The 17859-nt window shown below is 35.9% G+C and overlaps 3 protein-coding genes and 1 pseudogene across 3 annotated transcripts; 2 read left to right on the top strand and 2 right to left on the bottom strand.

The window, feature by feature from the left end:
• Positions 1 to 334: 334 nt before the first annotated feature.
• Positions 335 to 3464, bottom strand: LOC111405273 (pentatricopeptide repeat-containing protein At1g74900, mitochondrial). Its single transcript, XM_023034079.1, has 2 exons — positions 1658 to 3464; positions 335 to 1301 (listed from the first exon to the last, which is right to left on the bottom strand). Exon 1 carries the CDS (start codon positions 3377 to 3379, stop codon positions 1907 to 1909), a length of 1473 nt encoding a protein of 490 aa, XP_022889847.1. The 5' UTR covers positions 3380 to 3464; the 3' UTR covers positions 335 to 1301; positions 1658 to 1906.
• LOC111405275 lies at positions 3464 to 4698 on the top strand (annotated as a pseudogene).
• An 83-nt stretch (positions 4699 to 4781) lies between these two features.
• Positions 4782 to 6011, bottom strand: LOC111405274 (protein COFACTOR ASSEMBLY OF COMPLEX C SUBUNIT B CCB3, chloroplastic-like). The gene is made up of 2 exons (XM_023034080.1): positions 5925 to 6011; positions 4782 to 5565 (listed from the first exon to the last, which is right to left on the bottom strand). Exon 2 carries the CDS (start codon positions 5432 to 5434, stop codon positions 4841 to 4843), a length of 594 nt encoding a protein of 197 aa, XP_022889848.1. The 5' UTR covers positions 5435 to 5565; positions 5925 to 6011; the 3' UTR covers positions 4782 to 4840.
• A 1447-nt stretch (positions 6012 to 7458) lies between these two features.
• LOC111405270 lies at positions 7459 to 9488 on the top strand. Its single transcript, XM_023034077.1, has 3 exons — positions 7459 to 7709; positions 8056 to 8122; positions 8195 to 9488. The coding sequence occupies exons 1-3, from the start codon at positions 7632 to 7634 to the stop codon at positions 9130 to 9132; spliced, it is 1083 nt and encodes a 360-aa protein (XP_022889845.1). The 5' UTR covers positions 7459 to 7631; the 3' UTR covers positions 9133 to 9488.
• The last annotated feature ends 8371 nt before the right edge of the window (positions 9489 to 17859 follow it).

Here is a 17859-nt window from a genome sequence, read left to right as displayed (position 1 = left end):
AAAAAATGAAAATTTTATAAATTCAAAAATAAAAAGATTAAAAAATAAATTGAAAGTTCCTAGAAAAATAAAATTCTGACTAATTTTGCAGCGGGAAAAAAACATTTTTAGATTCACTAATTTTAAAATGTATATACCATTTGATAATATATTAATGTAAATTTGTTCTATTTTATTGAATAATCAAAATTATGGAATAAAATGTTGTTAAATAGTTTCTCCAAATTTCAAACAAAACATATTTTCTATTTTTTTATTTTGAGAAACAGATTCTCAGCAGGACAAATTAAACACCTTTTTTTTTTTTTTTTAATAATCTTAAAACAGGCTTTCAAAGAAAAAAATTGAGACTTCGAAAGAGCCCATGTTTATTCAATCTAAATATTCTTCCGAACATGAAAGGAGAAAGTGCATTGGAAAAATAAGTGTTAGCATGTTTCCCCTTGTGAACCACCAAAAACATGAGTGCTATCAATGTTGAGAAAGTGTATTGTCGTATATTGTTGCCAAGCTAACATCTTCATGGATTGTGATGGATCTGCCAAGTTGGTTGCTTTTATAGACAGACTTGGCCACTCTGGAGGCTAAGGTGGTATTCTTCACGGTGACCGAGCTCTCTGCCTTGTCATGAGGCTGGGTTGAGCTCTTCAATCTGATGTCAAGTGCCTTACTAGGTCAACTTCTCGTCAGCGTCGAACTCTCCACACTTGCTACTAGTTGTTTCACTTGACGCCTCTCTTATCTTGGGCTGTATGAGCTTGACCAAAACATCCTAGTCTGAGCTCTTTGCCCGTGCTGAGGCTCACCACTGGTACTTCAACATGGTCAGCTTCTTGACTTTCTTTTGCCACGTTGGCTAGGTGGGTCCTCGAGTGCCACGATAACAACAGTTTAGGATCACTTCGATAAAGACCAATTGCACTCAACAAAATTTTGAACTTGACTTTAACCGCCTGATAGTTCAGTGAACTGCCTGCATAAAACAAAAATGAAAAACAAAACGGAAAAGGCACGTGCAACAAACGAAAAGCAAAGTGCAGTGAAGTTATCCACATTTATCCAAACTGGTTTACATTCAATTACATAAGTTAGAAATATAATTCTATGATTTGAAAAGTGTTTGAAAAAAATGGAGAATCTCTACATAAATCTTTGGCTATTATTATATTGTGAGATGGATATTGTATGGCAACTGTGTTAATGCAGAACGCAAAGAAACTAGCCAATGGCATCATGCTACATAAAGGGACATTAATGCGGCTGACATGACGAGAAGAAATAGTCACGCTTGATGTTTCAACCTAACCGCCTGATAGTTCAGTGAACTGCCTGCATAAAACAAAAATGAAAAACAAAACGGAAAAGGCACCTGCAACAAACGAAAAGCAAAGTGCAGTGAAGTTATCCACATTAATCCAAACTGGTTTACATTCAATTACATAAGTTAGAAATATAATTCTATGATTTGAAAAGTGTTTGAAAAAAACGGAGAATCTCTACATAAATCTTTGGCTATTATTATATTGTGAGATGGATATTGTATGGCAACTGTGTTAATGCAGAACGCAAAGAAACTAGCCAATGGCATCATGCTACATAAAGGGACATTAATGCGGCTGACATGACGAGAAGAAATAGTCACGCTTGATGTTTCAACAATGTCCGAGCTCCTTGATCAAAACAACATAGTAAGACCACCATTAGATCAGGTGGAGATAGCCATAAGCCGCCACATCAAAGACGTTATCTCGATAGCACACACAATTCTATTTTAAAGCCCCGTACACGATGCCCATAACTTTCATATTGGTATTACCACAAACAAATGCAAGAATGTGATATTATATCAATCCAATACAGAAAGCCAAATTCTTGTGCTTCCAGCTAAAATGATCGATAATGGGCTTCACAATCTGAAATGACGAGGAAGACGGCCACATCTACTCTGTAGGCTCAAAATCTCCTTTGCAAAGCCTTGATTACCAGTTAGCAGAAGTCCATTTAGAACCCGATTGAAGGTAAATTTCCGAGGCAAGAATCCTCTGTCAACCATTTCTATCAACAACTTACCTGCAACCAACAAATCATCTGATCGTTTCCTCACGAACATCACACTGATCAAGATATTGTAAGTATCCAAGTTGGGCAAACAACTCCCACCAGTCATCCTCTCAAACATCGCCAAAGCCTTCTCAATTTCTCCATCGTCACAATAGTACCTAATGACAACATTATATGTTTGAACAATTGGCTTACAGTTGTCATCTTTCATTTTATCCATATATTCAATTGCCCTATCCATATTCCCTGCATGACACAATCCTCTAATAACCACATTATACGTCGTCACGTTTGGGGTGTAACCCTTCCTCAGCATTTCTTCAAACACTATGATGGCATTTTCCACATTATCTTTCTTACACAAAACTTGAATCAAGGCATTGAAAGTTGCCACCGAGGGGAGCACTCCGGCCCCAATCATCTCATCAAACACTTTCCGAGCCTTCTCAACTTCCCCAACGACACCAAGCCCGTGAACCACTGTAGTATAAGTCACGACATCAATGCCAACCTTTCTCCTCTTCATTTGCAAGAAAAATCCCCATGCTTCTTCTATTTGCCCCGCTCTAAAATACCCCTTGAGCATTATGTTATACGTCGTTAGTGTAGGTACCAAACCTCTCTCTACCATTTCTTTCAAAACTTCCAATGCTCTCGGTGTTTGCTTCTTCAAGCAAAACCCATTAGCAATTATATTATAACTAACTGTGTCAGCTCTAAACCTACCCCGAAAAATATTGAACAGCTTATAAGCCATCTCAGCTCGCTTTGATTTGCATAAAACATCAAGAAATGCATTGAATGAATTCAAATTCTGTGAGCAACCATGTTCGTGCATCGATAAAAATACTTTAACAGCCTTATCAGCCTTCCCAGAAGAGACATATCTTTCGGCAATAATCGCAAATGTTTTCGGTGACGGGCCAAGTTTCCGGGATCTCATACGGGCCACGAGAGCCCAGACGGTCTTGTAGTCTCGCAGCCGAGCCGCGATGTCAATGGCGTGGTCGAAACCAGTAGCGGAGTGCGCGTAGAAAGGGTGAGTGTCTAATATGTTGAAAAATTGGAGGGCTTTGGGGCCGTGGTTCCAGAGGCGTTTGAGAACTGTGTGGACTAAATGGGGAGTCCAATTGGTAAGGGTGTGGAGGTTTCGGGTTATAGTTTCTGAATTGTCCGTTTTGAGGATTAATTTGGCGATGGCGGTGGGTTCAGGATGCGGCGGCGGAGCGGTGGCGGAGTGGTGGAGGGAGGACCGTTTTGGATGAGCTTTGAGGGAAGGGACGGCGGTTTGAGAAATATTTTCCCGCAGGCTCAACATTTTGACCCGTATTTGGCATACCGTTGGCTTTAGTACTTTAAATGAGAAAAAAAAATGATAAATAAAAATTGATCACTAAACTTTATCCCGAGTCAAAGTAGGACAGTGCCTATGAAGTCCGTAAATGGCCACACTAGGAATTGGAACGATTAGTCCTAGCTGCATTATGCACTTCAATTGATATAATGAAGAGTCTTGATCTTGACGATCACTTGGAAAAGATTTTTTTCTCGCCAATACTGACCAGGAGCTCCGGATACTTACTTAATCCTTGGCAGAGTATTTTTACGAGGAATTTTCAGTTTTAGCAATTACATCACCCAGATTGACAAATCATAATGCAGTTTGAGGGAATTTGATTGAGTTGAAGATATATTTGAGGATTTTCTGAAAAATGACCATTATGGGATCGAAGACGTGGATATGGTATTCCAACGTCCTCTATGCAAAGGAGTGCTTCTTTGCCTTAAGTTATATTGCACACAACATTTTTCTCTGATAAGTACAGACTTGAGTCTTGTTGCATTGTTGGGAACTAGAAGCAGCCCGAAAAGTCGTTTATGTATTTCAACAGGGCACTAAATTGAATAAAAATTATTCATCAGCTTGGACTCTTATGGGTCACAAGTCCATGGAGATAAAGAACACGTCAGTAGCAGTGGATGCTTATCAGAAGGCTGTAGATATAAATCCATGTGATTATTGAGCTTGGTATGGGTTAGGACAAGCATATGAAATGACCGGAATGCCTTTTAATGGTTCCCAGTTACGGATTGCCATGGCTTGTTATTAAAGCTAACAACTTCATGTGCTCAAGGAGGTGACCAAGTGTTACAAAATGGCAGCAAATTGTAATGACAGGAATTGATCTACATCATCTGGCAAAACTCCATTGAGAACTTGGTCCAAATGAAGAGGCCACGTTTTATTACAAGAAGGATTTAGACAGGATGGATGCTTTGATTTAAAAGGACCAAACATGGTTGGAGCTTTAACGTTTCTTACCCCTACACCGTAAATCTATGAAGAGATTTCAGGAAGCCGAGGTGTACTGTAATAGTCTTCTTGACTACACCAGCCCACTAAGTCATCTTATATCATTTCGTATAATTTACATGTAGAGTTGATAGCACTGATGCATTATGACGTATATTTGCAACATCAAGAGTCAAGGTTGGAATATCCCTCTATCAGAAGGAAACCCTGTTATAACAAGGTCAGATATCTTCTTAGACGTGATGATTTCCGATCATTTTCCAACCTAAAATTTTAGTCCGTATTCTTTTTGTATAAGAAAGAATATAGGATGGTTGATAGACAACAACATTCATTTTGGTTCTTATTGTTGAGGTGTGATTCAATAATCACAAGAATGTATATGCATTGCACCACAACAAAATTCTGAAACAAAAAGGCAAATTTCATTGCACAATTCTGTATACACAACACAACACAACTCAACTAAACCTGTTTAGATAAAAGAACAAGCAAACCCTGTGGGCCGACAAGAATTTCATTGAGGAAACTGATTAATCCAAACCAAACCACAGGAGTAACATCAACACCACCGAGGGGAGGAATCACCTTCCGAGTTTGAACTAGAAATGGCTCTGTTGGTGCATATGCAATCACATATGGGATTTTTTCAACCGGAAGTTTTGGGTACCAGGACATCACTATTCTCAGTATGAACAGAAACCCAAATGCAGACAGAAATGGCCCCAAAACCCCAATTGCCAGTTTAGCTGTAGCCGGATCCAAATCCATCAGCACCAAATTTTCCGTAAGTTCCGTTGCAGAATGTGAAATTGAAGTTGAAATTTCGAGAATTTCATGCCCGGAACTCGAAGGGATTGTGGCATATGAAACTGGTACTCTTAAACAACAATAAGCTGTAACTTTATGTTGCTTAATTCCTCTGAACTCCCGGTTGAAGTTTTTTGGGCCGGAATCAATTCTGGCCGTAGAAGAAAGAGGAGAAGATAACGACCTTATCCCAGTCAATTTCGACGGACAGGATACGCCGAGACCAGTGGTAGCAGTAATACCAGCCATTGATTTCTCTCTCTGGGATGGCTTTTGCTGTGTGGCTTTTCAAAATTTCTACTGGTTTATCTCTTTGAACTTAAAAGAGTTGATTGACGTTGAGCAGCTTGAGTGATTTGTATGTCCACAACTCCTGGTTGCTTCAATTAAATTTGTGCAAACGGGCCTCAAGTTTGTTTTGTAGCATTTATGTCGTTAACTTTCCAAAAGTTCATAACAATTTTTAGTGCTCGTTTGTGCCCATTATTTGTGAATAATATATTATAGAATAGTGATTGATATTGAAATACGGGTTTAAAAAAGAAAGAAAGATTTTTTATTTATTGTAATATTATTTTAATGAAAAATGTGTAGTTGAAAAAAAGTACAGTAAAAAAAATAATATAGTAGAATGTAAAAGAAAGAGAGACAAACAAAGCCTTAGTTTAGTCAATATTCTCATTAGAAAATCAAAGTTAAACTGAAAGACAGTTATACTTGATGCTATCAAAAATCGTACCTGTTGATTTTCCGAGTTTGATGATTCGGGTTGATCACGATAGTGTCTTCCGGTACCTGAAACAAAGGCAATGAGGTATGTTCTCGTCGCCCCTCCGATGCTTAAGTCAGAAAGGGAAATATATGCGTGAGGCTATGTGCTGAAGAACAATGAAAATGTACCTGAATAATGGCCCAAGGTCCTGTATTTATAGAGGTAGGTGGTGTGTTCATACTAGGATTTCGTAGTGCACCTATAGTAGGACAGCTTGATTTTGCAATCTAACATCAATGAGTCCTACGCAAGATAGGAGTTTGGATTGAGGTATAACTGTGATACCAATAGCGTTCTTTTGGGTATAGGAGACATGAATTGAGGATTTTTAGTCAGAATAAATTTCTCGTTGGATAAGGCGTTGTCGTAGGTCATAATTCCGAGGACATGTCGAATGATTGTTGAATAACTCTTCGGGCTAATAGTTCGGGCATATGGGGGATACCCGAGCACATATGTCCCGAGCATTTTGATACACATATCGACGAAATTGAGTCCTCGAGTCTATATACGTCGGGAACAAAACTTGGTTATATCAATACTCTTATTTTAATTACGATAAAAATCAACAAAAGAAAGAAAGAAATTGCTACTTGTCCATCCTGAATTGTTACCTGGGTTTTCAAAGTGATGAGAAGATGGAAAGATGAAAAAGAAGACCAAGCATGAGTGAAGTATAAAAGATTGAGGGTTGGAATGAAGCAATTGCTCGAAACCAGTGGTGGTATTTGGTATTGCGAACAAAGTTCGTTGACAATACAAGCATCTTTTTGTTATCTTTTAACAAATTAAATTGTTTGTCACAGTAACATTTTTCATCACACATTTACACAATAAAATATTCTACACACAAACCAATAAAATTCCTTTAAATTTAACCACACATTTGCTTAAAAATATCATTCAGAACTCTATGTTTTCTCCCATAATAGGAGACAAACAGGCTCTAAATCACCAATGATTAACTATAATTGGTGAATCACACACGACCAACCCGATGATAATGGATAGGTGCCTGGTGGTATGTAACAACAATGTAAATATTAAATTCATGTTATAGGTTCACCATGTGCAAATGTTTTGAAAACTTGGCCTTTTCGGAGATAAATAATTGAAAATGTTTGGAATTTTCAGAATTTGATAGAACCATCAAAGCACCTAAACTACTAAATATAACTTTGGGATTCAATGCATGGAATTCGACAAAAAGAACCATCGATGCACTTAAACGGTAAACTATATGTTTGGAATTTACCGCAATAAGAAAAAAGTTTGAAGATGATAATGCAACTGCTTCCATAGGTTAGGAATAATTGTTGCAATGTTTTAGTCACACATTTGTCCTTCGTCGTGCAATATCTCCTCCGATGACGATTTCTCCTCGCGGCCATTACCCCTCGAATACCAAATATTTACGTCCCACCCATGTATACCTAAGGGGAAAATGACGAAATAGAAGGGTAAAATTGTCACTCACTCCTCTATATATAGTGCGGCAGTAGAGACGAACCACGTTTTTTGTATAGTCCAAAGGCGAACGAACGAATCAGAGGAATTTTCGTTGCCCACTCTCTCTCTAAAATACACACACTCTCTCTATATCTATCGCTTTCTCTCTCCAAATACATCGACGATCAAATTAGGGTTTTCAATTTGTTTCGACTTCACGCAGTAATGATTTCCGATTCGATCGCCAACGCTTCCATCTCCATGGCCTCCTCTAACCCAAAAGATTTCGCCAAGAAAAAGAAGGTATTTATGTGTTTCTTGATATTTTTATGTTTTTACACATATATTGTGTATACGTTTGTTTTCTTTTTAATTGTGCACTTATATACCTTTTCATATTTTTATTTTTACTTGTATAAATTCTCAAGATTTTTAATTAAGACTTGTATAAATATCCATATTTTCAATTTTCATAGTCTTGAATGTAGTATTGATTCTCAATGCTTTTCGTTGAAGTTGATTTTCCCTTCTAGCAATTTCCACACTGTTTCTTTGTTAATTTTCAGGGTAATTGGGTGGAATTTGCTGATTTTCAATGTTTTTGAGTTTATATAATTTCTTTTTAATTGTTTCTTTGGGGGGATTTTAGGCGAATCGATCAGCCAAATTGAAGCAGTGCAAGCTTGATGCTCGCCGCGAGCAGTGGCTTTCTCAAGGTTAGTCAAAGATCTGTGTTCTGTAGCATGCATTCACGTCATATGTGTACATACTCATCTTTACTTATATAGTGAAGAATAAGGGTAACTGTAAGGAGGAATCAAATGATGGCGGGATACATGGAGGATCATCGGTGAAATTGGGGAACAAGAGCATACTTGCCATAGAGAAATTGGAGATTAAGCCGAGAGATGTGCAGGAGAATTATGGAGATGGATTGCCACTGCATCATTACAGTGATTCCGAGTCATCGCCATCCACTAGCCACAACAGTAGCGTCTTGGGCATTATTGATTCCAGAGCCAATTTTACAGGGAGCAGCAGCCAAAGCAGTAGTGCTAGCAGCAACGGATGTTGTTCTGGAAGTATGAGTGAGGAAGGTGAAGGGGATGATGATGGCTGCTTGGATGATTGGGAGGCTGTGGCTGATGCCTTGGCTGAAACCGATGACAAGAAGCAACAGCATAACACCGACTCAGGATTGGATTCATTAACTTCGGAGAAAGATTTAAATGCTTCCCAGTCAGATTCCCAATCGATGGTAACAAACCAATTGGCCTTTGGGCTTGATGTTTCAAAGCCGAAGCTGGAGAATCAGAGAATGGTTGCAGAAGGGGCTCTGGTAAATTGCCAGGCATGGAGGCCTGATGATGCCTGTCGTCCTCAAACCCTGCCCAACTTGTCTAAGCAGTATAGTTTCCCAATGAATTCAGGGAGACATTTTGATTGTGGAGGCTCTGTTTGGGCATGTAGGAATGTTGTGCCTGTCCCCACATCGTGCCCAATATGCTATGAGGATTTTGACTTCACGGACTCGAGTTTTCTCCCTTGTTCATGTGGCTTCCGGCTTTGCCTTTTCTGTCACAAGAGGATTCTTGAGGAGGATGGGCGCTGTCCAGGTTGCAGGAAGCAGTATGACTCTGAAACTGTTGATGGAGAGGCAACACTGGATGGAGGCAGCTTGGCATTTCGGTTGGCCCGTTCTCGTAGCATGATCACACGGTCTTAGGAAGAGTCTTTGTTTCCCTTGAACGTATATGTTTGGTCCATCTTTTTCTCAGTGTTCCTTTTGTGTGTTCTTGTTGCGAGACTCTAGTTATCGCGAGACTCTAGTTATCATAGTCTTATATGTTGGCATAGAAGGGAGTTTTTGAAGCACAGATCTAGTACTCTAATGATTTTGGTCCATATATTTGTATGGTGCGTGTGCTGGAAGACTTTGTTATGTGAATAGATGAGGTGGTATAGAAATTGAATACGCCAAGTTTGGTGAAACATGACTGTTGTATCTTGATGAATTTAGTTTGTTCCCTTGAGATGAAGTACAAATTCATAATGTGAAGGAATTTCTTAAAAGTTCTATCATTCTTCTTTCGACATATTCTCTACTATATGCGTGTTCTTATCTTTTTCTTGTGCTTTATGTTAGCCATACATATATATGATTGAAGGCAAAATTTCCTGAGCTTCTCAAGTTTTACATGATGATATTTAAAATTCGATACTTCTAGATGTTTGTCGTGAAGATTTGGAAGACTAAGACACAGCTTTAATTATTAAAGAAGTTTAGTTTTCGATTTATAACTTGAAATTTTTTAAATTATGATCAAGATGCTTATGATTCAAGTTATTCATTTTTTAATTTTGTTTCTATGAAGCAGGAATCAACAGTCATCATCTTTCAGCTAGTTTGTACCGACTTGTGGAGAAGGGGTAAAAATAGTAGATTGTGGTTAATGTTTGCATTGTAGTTCTTCATTTAATTTTTCTTTTTTTTTTTTTTTTCAGTTTCCTCCTTTGCATTTGTACTGCCTTGATTTTCGGCTTCAAGATGGTTATATGCCAGAGCACTGATACCGTGGATTAGTGTTAGTTGCCTGGTGTCTGGTTTATTTGATTTGTGAAAACCTCAGTGAACCTGAGTGTTTTGAACAAGGACTATGCAGCCATGTGAGTTACAATTAATTATATTATGAAGCAAATCAAATAGTGGTGTTCGAAGAAAAGGATGTGAAAGTAACCATTTTCTAGGCATGGGATGCCAGGGTAACTAAATGAAGATTAGCAAGCTTTAGAAGATGGTGTAAGATGTTCTTGTTATCTAATTCTTAAACTCCTTGATTATTTACATTTTGGCAACTGTCCGCAGAAACATTTTGACCCAGGATCTTGCTATTTAAAATGGAGTTAGTAATTTCATGCCCAAGCTCTTGAGGAGTAAAAGTTGTGGGATGAGAAGGAAAGAAATAATAGATTAGAAAACGGAGCTGTAGGTGGAGAAGGAAAGAATTGTGAAAATACGTGGAGAAGTGTAGATGACCAAAAACATTTCATCCTTCATGGAATTAGTAATGTCACACTTGTGCTGTTAGTACGACATTGTTATCGTGTGCAATTGAATATGCGTTGCATTGGAGGTTATATGAAAGGTCCTTGTATTAGTGTTTGAAAGACAGAGACATTGGGCAAAGCATTTCATCCTTCCTGAAGTGGACCCGCCTTTACATGTCTATTATTTGTAAGAAAATGAAATATACTATTTATACATAACCATATTGACAAATTCCAAATATGGATACGTATAGGAAACAACTGAACTAAGGACAGGTGTTAAAAATATTGATGAGAACAAAATATATCTAAAAATGTTGATAAAACATGCTTGTTTCATAATGTCATAAAGTCTGCCATTTTGTAAGCTTGTTATTTTACTAGAGAGGGTGCACTTTCAATTTGACATGGCCATCAATGTTACTTAAGCCTTATTCCTATGATGTCAATGGAGCAAATGCTTAGCTAGGAAACATGATGAACTAGCTTCTACAGTATGTGTCACTTCTTCAGGCATGTGCACTAGCAGATTTTCATCTTCTAATAGCTTAGGGCATTTTGGACTGCCTTGATCTTAAGCGAGCAAGGACTTGGCCTTTCTCAATATAGCTGAGACTAAGAAGGGTTTATTCAATTGAGACTTTTAATGACTTTTTGGGATTCAAAAAGTTTAGGGGTATTCAATGTAAATTTTTTAAGACTCTATGAAAGTATCGATGTATTCAATTGAGGTTTTTATAGACTTTTAAGAAATCTATAAAAATTACGGTGTATTTAATTGAGACTTTTTAGAAGTCTCTATAAGTGTTGTGGTATTTAAATTTTAATGACTTTTAGAAACTTTTATAAAAGTTTTTGGAGTACTAACTTTTAAGTAGAAAGTACTCATATAAAATTTCAAAATTTGTCTCTCATTAATCACGAGATTTCTGGAGACTTTCACAAATTTATTTATTTATTTATTTTTTCCTTCTATGAACATTAAAGTTATGATTAAACTTTATCTTTTTCCATTGATTATGTTTATTTTCATTTATCTTTCTATCTCTTATGGTTTATTTCTATTTTCCATAAAAAAATTAAATTGAATTCTTGTAACTTTTTCCCCCCTTTTTCATTCTTTTTTTTTTTTTTGAAAAATATCTATTTTTTTCATTAAATTATAAAATTTTATATGAAAATTTGTAATTAAATTTAAATATATTGATTTTATTTATTTTTAAAAGTATACTATATTACTAATATTGAATATTAAATTTATTGTTTATTATATATATGTATAATTTTGGTTATTATTTATTTAATTAAGGTTTTAAATTTTTATTCTTTAATTTTTTTTTATTATTTTTTTATTATATGTGATGAAGAAGGGGAAGGAAAATGAGAATTGTGGGAACAACACCTTGTATATGAGAATTTCAAACCATTGTACTAGATCCACAGGAATTCTATTTCAAATAAAAGTTGTCAAGAGTCTTTGGAATTCTATAAAAGTCTATAAAAATTTTAAAATAAAAGTTAATAGAAGTCTATGACTTTTACTAATTCCATATAAATCTATAAAAGATCCAAGAAATCCATAGAAGTCATCACTTAAAAAAGTCTTATCAAAGTCTTCAAAAGTCCTAATTGAATATACCCTCCCCGAAGGTGTTCTTATATTTTTCATTTTAGACAACATTTCATATTCCATTTACTTTACCTTTATTCTGCGGGTCATAAAATGTTTTTACATTTTTTTGGACAATTATCCAATCTACTATTAACAAAAAACTATCCAAACCAATAAAACTAAACTTTTATGATAGTTAGATGAAACGTGATAAATATGATATTATAAATTGAAGGATCCATGCCATTGAAAATCTGTGTGTGTGTGAGGGGTGTGAGAGAGAGCCCTGTACTCATAATCACAAGTTGAAATAGTTCCAAGTGTAGTCCTTTTACTTCCTAATTTCATTGACATTTATTACTTTGTAGGCTACCTTTACTGCAACTACTCTGGCCTTGTTATGGTTACCTAGTGAATCGTCAAGATAAGAGGAAAATGGAGGAACTTAGCTACATAGCTTGTACTTGCCTTAAACCCCGGCAGACTGCTTAAGATTTTGTTTATTCAACTCACTGTATGACAGATATATATAATGTGTTGCGGTATAGAGCTACCTTGTTTCTTTTTCAGTTGTTCAGAAGCTAAATGCCACATTGTTTGACATAGTAGCGTGTGTATGTGTTTCTTATTTAAGTTAAACCAAGTGATTTGGATGGAACTGTGTTGGTAGGATTTCAGTAAGTTTGGCAGTATTTTTGCTGGACTTAAATGATCGTCAATTCATCATGGGCATCGAGGTGTACTTCATCCAGGTTGCATTATCTTATACTTTTTTTTTTTTAATAATCATTTGATTGAATGGACTAACAATGACCAGTATAAGACCAGCGATATATGAACCGTTTTGTTTGGGAGGATTGCTTGTCACTCTGCAATTATTTTCCTAAAGTTTCCAACAGATTGTCACCGACTTGGCATTGTGAAATATTAAATTTATATTAGCTTAAAATAATGTCTCATTTTTGGACTATTTTGACCAAAGTAGTGAAATACGTCCATTTATACTCGACATTGGTCTTTTTGTTTGGAGTTATGGTGGAGGCTATATTGGGCTCTAGTGGAGTTTAGCTTGCATCTTATGGTGAGTCATTCTTCTCAAATGATTTTGGGCTATGGTGTTAGAAAAGGAGGAAAAATCTAATAGTGGTTTTATAGTTGTCATTCCTTTAGTGCTTTGACAGCAAGACAAGAACTTTTCTGCAACGATCTTCCGCCTACTGCTCATGGGATTGGTGGTTTTTATGTTATCTTTATGTTTTTATTGGAGTTCAATTCTTGTTTTTTGCTTATGTATAGAATCTCTCGTCCTCAAATGATATGCGTTCTTAGGAGAATTCGAGAAGCAAAAGGTGTAATTTAGAATTTGTCATGTCTATGAGAGCGGTCCCCTTGCGAATTTTCTTTCATGCATTTATGAGAATGTTACTTCATTGCCTTTATCAATAAAAACACGAAGCTGAAAATTGCCTTCTGTTTTAAGCTTTTCAGAGTCCTAACTATGTCCCTCCCCTCCTCCCACTTTTCCTTCCCTCCTTCTAGGCTTGACAGTTCAGTTTTATTGTTTTTGTACATTTAGCTAAGTCGTGGGTATCATACAAATTTGTTGAATGTAGGTTTTGCGGTAACTTGAGTTATCAAATTTTATTCACCGTCCTGTGCTTTTTTATATGCATATTAGGGGCTATGCTGAGTTTGTTAGAATTATTCCGATGTCCTGAAGTACTGAATTGCTAGTGGAGTTGGAGATTCCTTGAAATTTAGGAAGTGATTATTAATTGGTTCTTTGCAGAGCCTTTGAAGTCCTAATTGCATTGTTTTATGCTGTCTAATCGAAGAATTGATGCCCAAGGGATTTGGCAGTGTATTTTAGTTAGTTCTTGACTTTCAGAAAGTTAGACCAGCACTAAGCTTTTGAAAATAGTTTCTTTGATTGAGTCTTAGCCTGTGCAATTCTTTTTCCATGCGATGAGCCATCTGAATTGAATCCCATTATTATTATTTTTTTTAATTTTTATTTATTATTTTTTTTCTTCAGTAACAGGAATGGTTAGAACTTGAATTTTTCATCGAAGCTTGTGGGAGAAGATCTCCACACTGTGTCCTCCAACATTTATGTTAAAAACTTCTTTTGCCTGTAATTGCATTTTGAGGACATCAGGTTCCCATTTAACCTAGATGACAACAGGCTACATAGTACAATGTCATTGTCGTGGCAAAAATTGAATCAGAAGTTTCGTGTGTGCATGCTCATCTTCAATCTTTTATGTCTTCTCAGATCTGATTTTGTTCTATTAATAGTTGGATTCACAATGCTAATGGATCTTTTCATCATATTGTGCTATCCAAATAATCCATGTCGGAACCTAGGAACTCACTGTAACTGGTTTTTGGTGGAGATGATGGATCTTGTAGGATTCTGAAAACGATTTTTCATTTTCTTCCGGAAGCATATGATTAAGCATTCATTCCTCACATTCTGTGATTATGAAGAAGGAAAATGCCCAATGTACAGGGCATTTTCTCACAGAGCTTTTACAGGAAAGACACATGGGGGTGGGCCCCATGTGAATATTTTATTGAGGTGTGTGTATTCTCTGAAGTACCTGTATGTTTTTCCTCTGTAAGTGTAGCACAATTCTATGAAGAAATTGCAGATCTATTCACTTTATCATTTACAGAAGATGGATATGGTTTATTTTATGGGGTTTTCCTGTTCTGTTGATTCCTTGGAACTAGTTGGACGTAATAATTCACTTGTTGCACCATTCGTGTTTTACAATTGGTTGCTGCTGCACGAATTGGTGTTTCTTCAATCTTATTGATTAGAGAAAACTATTGCATTTCATTCTCCTGACGTTTATATTTCAAACTATGCCATATACTCTATATACATGGCCCGCAGACATAAAATGAGTTCCACTGTAGAATGCATCACGCTGGGAATAGTACTTTGACACAGGATAAGTGTCATGAATTGTTGTGGACTGCTTGGTGAAGAAAACCTGTTTAAATTGGTATAATAAGAGAGTATAGGAAAACTTACGACTGTTTCAAATGTTGTAAGTTCTCTTTCACGGCGTTCATTTTGGGTTCCTTGTATTTGCCTTTCTAAAATTGCCTGTCCTCTCATTGAGCGTATAAGGAGAGGTTATTTTTCTGGAGTTTTGCATTACTATCTGGTCCAGAGTTTCTCTGTCTAATACTTATGTGAAGTATGAGAGAATATGAATCACAATAATCAAGTAAGTTTATGTTAAAATATGAATCCATGCATGGGAGGGAGAAGGGACAACATATATAATAATATGATGACACAGATTTTATCTGCTGGTTGTTCATGACTAAACATTATGTCTTGATTTAAGAAGTATATTTCTGTTTAAATGCTCCATCTGACCATTGTATAATCTCTAATTGTCGTCAGATTAAGTGCAGGAAATAAACATACCAATTATGTATCTATTGATGGCTTTCCCCTGCCTTTTGTTGTGTTTTTCCTATTTAGTATGTCGTCGAATCAACTTCACCAAACATGTCATAGTTACGTCCTTCGTTCATTGTTTCACCTGCCTCTTATTTGGCTTTTCATACAGATAAAACGGAGACTACAGAAGACAGATTCATGTGCAAGCAACCTGCATGAACCCTTACCTTAGCACGGCATTGAGGATGTCTGCTGAGAAACTGAAAGAATTAGAGGAAAGAAAATTTCTTTTTGTCAATGTTCGGCTAAAAGCTTTAAAAGAAAGGTAAAAGTGACTTTCATTTTCGAATGTGTTTGAATTAAAAGTGGCCCGTGTTCAAGGAAGGCCCAAAACTTTTAAGAATTTTTACGTTTTTGCAACTTTTTTCTTTTTACTAAATAATATTAAAAACTGTTAAATCCAATGTCAACTCTCTTTATTATTATTATTATTATTATTATTATTATTATTATTATTATTATTATTATTATTATTATTATCATTATCATCAACTTATCAAAAAAGCAATTCTCGAAAGCATGCAATTTATATTTGTCTCTGCAGTTCTAAATTTCCAGAAAATCAAATCACCATTTATGAGCCCTTTCGTGCATTCTCATGGAGAACAAATAAAGTGATTTAATCTACTATATTTTCTTGTAACAAGTTCAAGACCAAATCTGCTCTTATAAAGAGGAAAACAAAATTCATTTTTGCATTACCTAATTGCGTTAAAGTTGTTCTAAAAATATAAAATTTTCTCGTTTTTGTATACAATTGTATTGGCTAAAAATCAAGTTCTTCAATCTCTGTAAGAGAACTGTTTTATTTTATTATTATTATTATTTTTATTTGTTTTGACGTTTGACAGCTTTATTCCGGAATCTTGATGACTTCACTGTTAAATGCTTATGATAAGTGTTTTTTTTTTTTTTGGGTTGATTTGTTTTTGTTCATTTGAATTTCATGATTATTCTTTAAAAGTTCTTATGTTGATTTTATGAGATTTAAAATAAAATTTGCTGATTTTATCATTTGAACTTCGTTTTCTAAATGCAGATCAAGTTCATCAAAATGATGTATGTTCAAGATCCTTTTACATGTAGTCGTCGTGATCTTAATTTAACAGTTTGTAACGTTTGAAAAGTCTCACATAGATCGCTATAATATCGCTTGAAAGTTCGCAGGACGTAGTGATCATCAATTCAAATTTTAGTGTTACCAAGTTTACGTTTTAGTCAATTTAATACTTTGACCATACGTGTGGAATTGTACTAATCAAAGCAACCCATCAATTTAATTAAGTTTTAGATATTTAAACATACAATCAAATTTAAACTTATGTTTAAATGCCACAATTTGTATAAATTGGAAAGCAATAAATAACACAATATGATGACAGAAAAACCCAACGTAGGAAAAATTTCAAGGCCAAGCCAGTTACCTCCATAATCCATTATAGACAGTTTAGAAAATACATAGCAATTTCAAATTTTGTACCCACTAAGACCTGTTGTCATAGTCTCACAATCTACTGTCGTAGATATTTCTAGCTGCTAGACCTCCTAATTTACCTCTTGCAGTCTTCTGCTACCGTAGATACCTTTAGCTTCCTGCTAGACCTTGTGATCTACCTCCTATAACCCAATTAGCTATCTCCTACAACCTTCTAGTCTACGCTGAATGTTTCTCGAAGTGGAAGACCAAGAATCGCACGTTCTTGTGCTGGTAATTGAGCTTCAATCCACCTCTCCCAATCTCCAATGAGAGAGTCCGTCCTCAAAAGATTAAGGAAGCACAATGTATTGGATTATTGGACCTTTGATGTTTTCCAAAGCTTAGGTTGTCGGATCACAAGATTAATGTGGATGTTTCCGTTGATGAATTGCGTTCTTGGATCGCAAAGAAGATATGAAAGTGTTTATGTTTTGAAGCACAATGACCAACCTCCTCGAATTCACGTCCCAGAAAAAGTATTTATACTTGGGGGCAAATAGGTGTCATGGACCATTTAAAACTCTTAAAATCGCAACCTATGGACATCGCTTGAGTGATGTGTCAATGAAAAGCGAGCGACATGTCTTTCGCTCGAGTGAAACGAGGGCAAAAAGCCAGCGATGGACAATTTGTTATTTTTGCTTGAGCACTGGCTTGGCTAGCAGCTAGCGAGATTCTAGCAGATTTCTTCCCTTTTCAAAATTCGAACCCTAGCCTACCAACTATACATAATTTCATCCTAAGTCCTTGACTTTTACAACAATGTTCAATTAAGCTACTTGTGTTCACAGAATCGCCAATTACAATATAAAACCTAATGGTTAGCATTAAG

This window comes from Olea europaea, chromosome 12 (genome assembly GCF_002742605.1).
Source record: "Olea europaea var. sylvestris chromosome 12, O_europaea_v1, whole genome shotgun sequence".
NCBI classification, from domain to species: domain Eukaryota; kingdom Viridiplantae; phylum Streptophyta; class Magnoliopsida; order Lamiales; family Oleaceae; genus Olea; species Olea europaea.
Note: the sequence above shows the minus strand (reverse complement) of the source record. Positions and strands in the feature narration are given on the sequence as shown.

Bases quoted from the DNA above. Each gene is read 5' to 3' on its own strand.
- LOC111405273 (XM_023034079.1), bottom strand. From the start codon at position 3,379: ATGTTGAGCCTGCGGGAAAATATTTCTCAAACCGCCGTCCCTTCCCTC.
- LOC111405270 (XM_023034077.1), top strand. From the start codon at position 7,632: ATGATTTCCGATTCGATCGCCAACGCTTCCATCTCCATGGCCTCCTCT. The intron at 7,710-8,055 runs GTATTTATGTGT...GGGGGATTTTAG, and splicing joins ATTTCGCCAAGAAAAAGAAG to GCGAATCGATCAGCCAAATT. The intron at 8,123-8,194 runs GTTAGTCAAAGA...TTACTTATATAG, and splicing joins CGAGCAGTGGCTTTCTCAAG to TGAAGAATAAGGGTAACTGT.
- LOC111405274 (XM_023034080.1), bottom strand. From the start codon at position 5,434: ATGGCTGGTATTACTGCTACCACTGGTCTCGGCGTATCCTGTCCGTCG.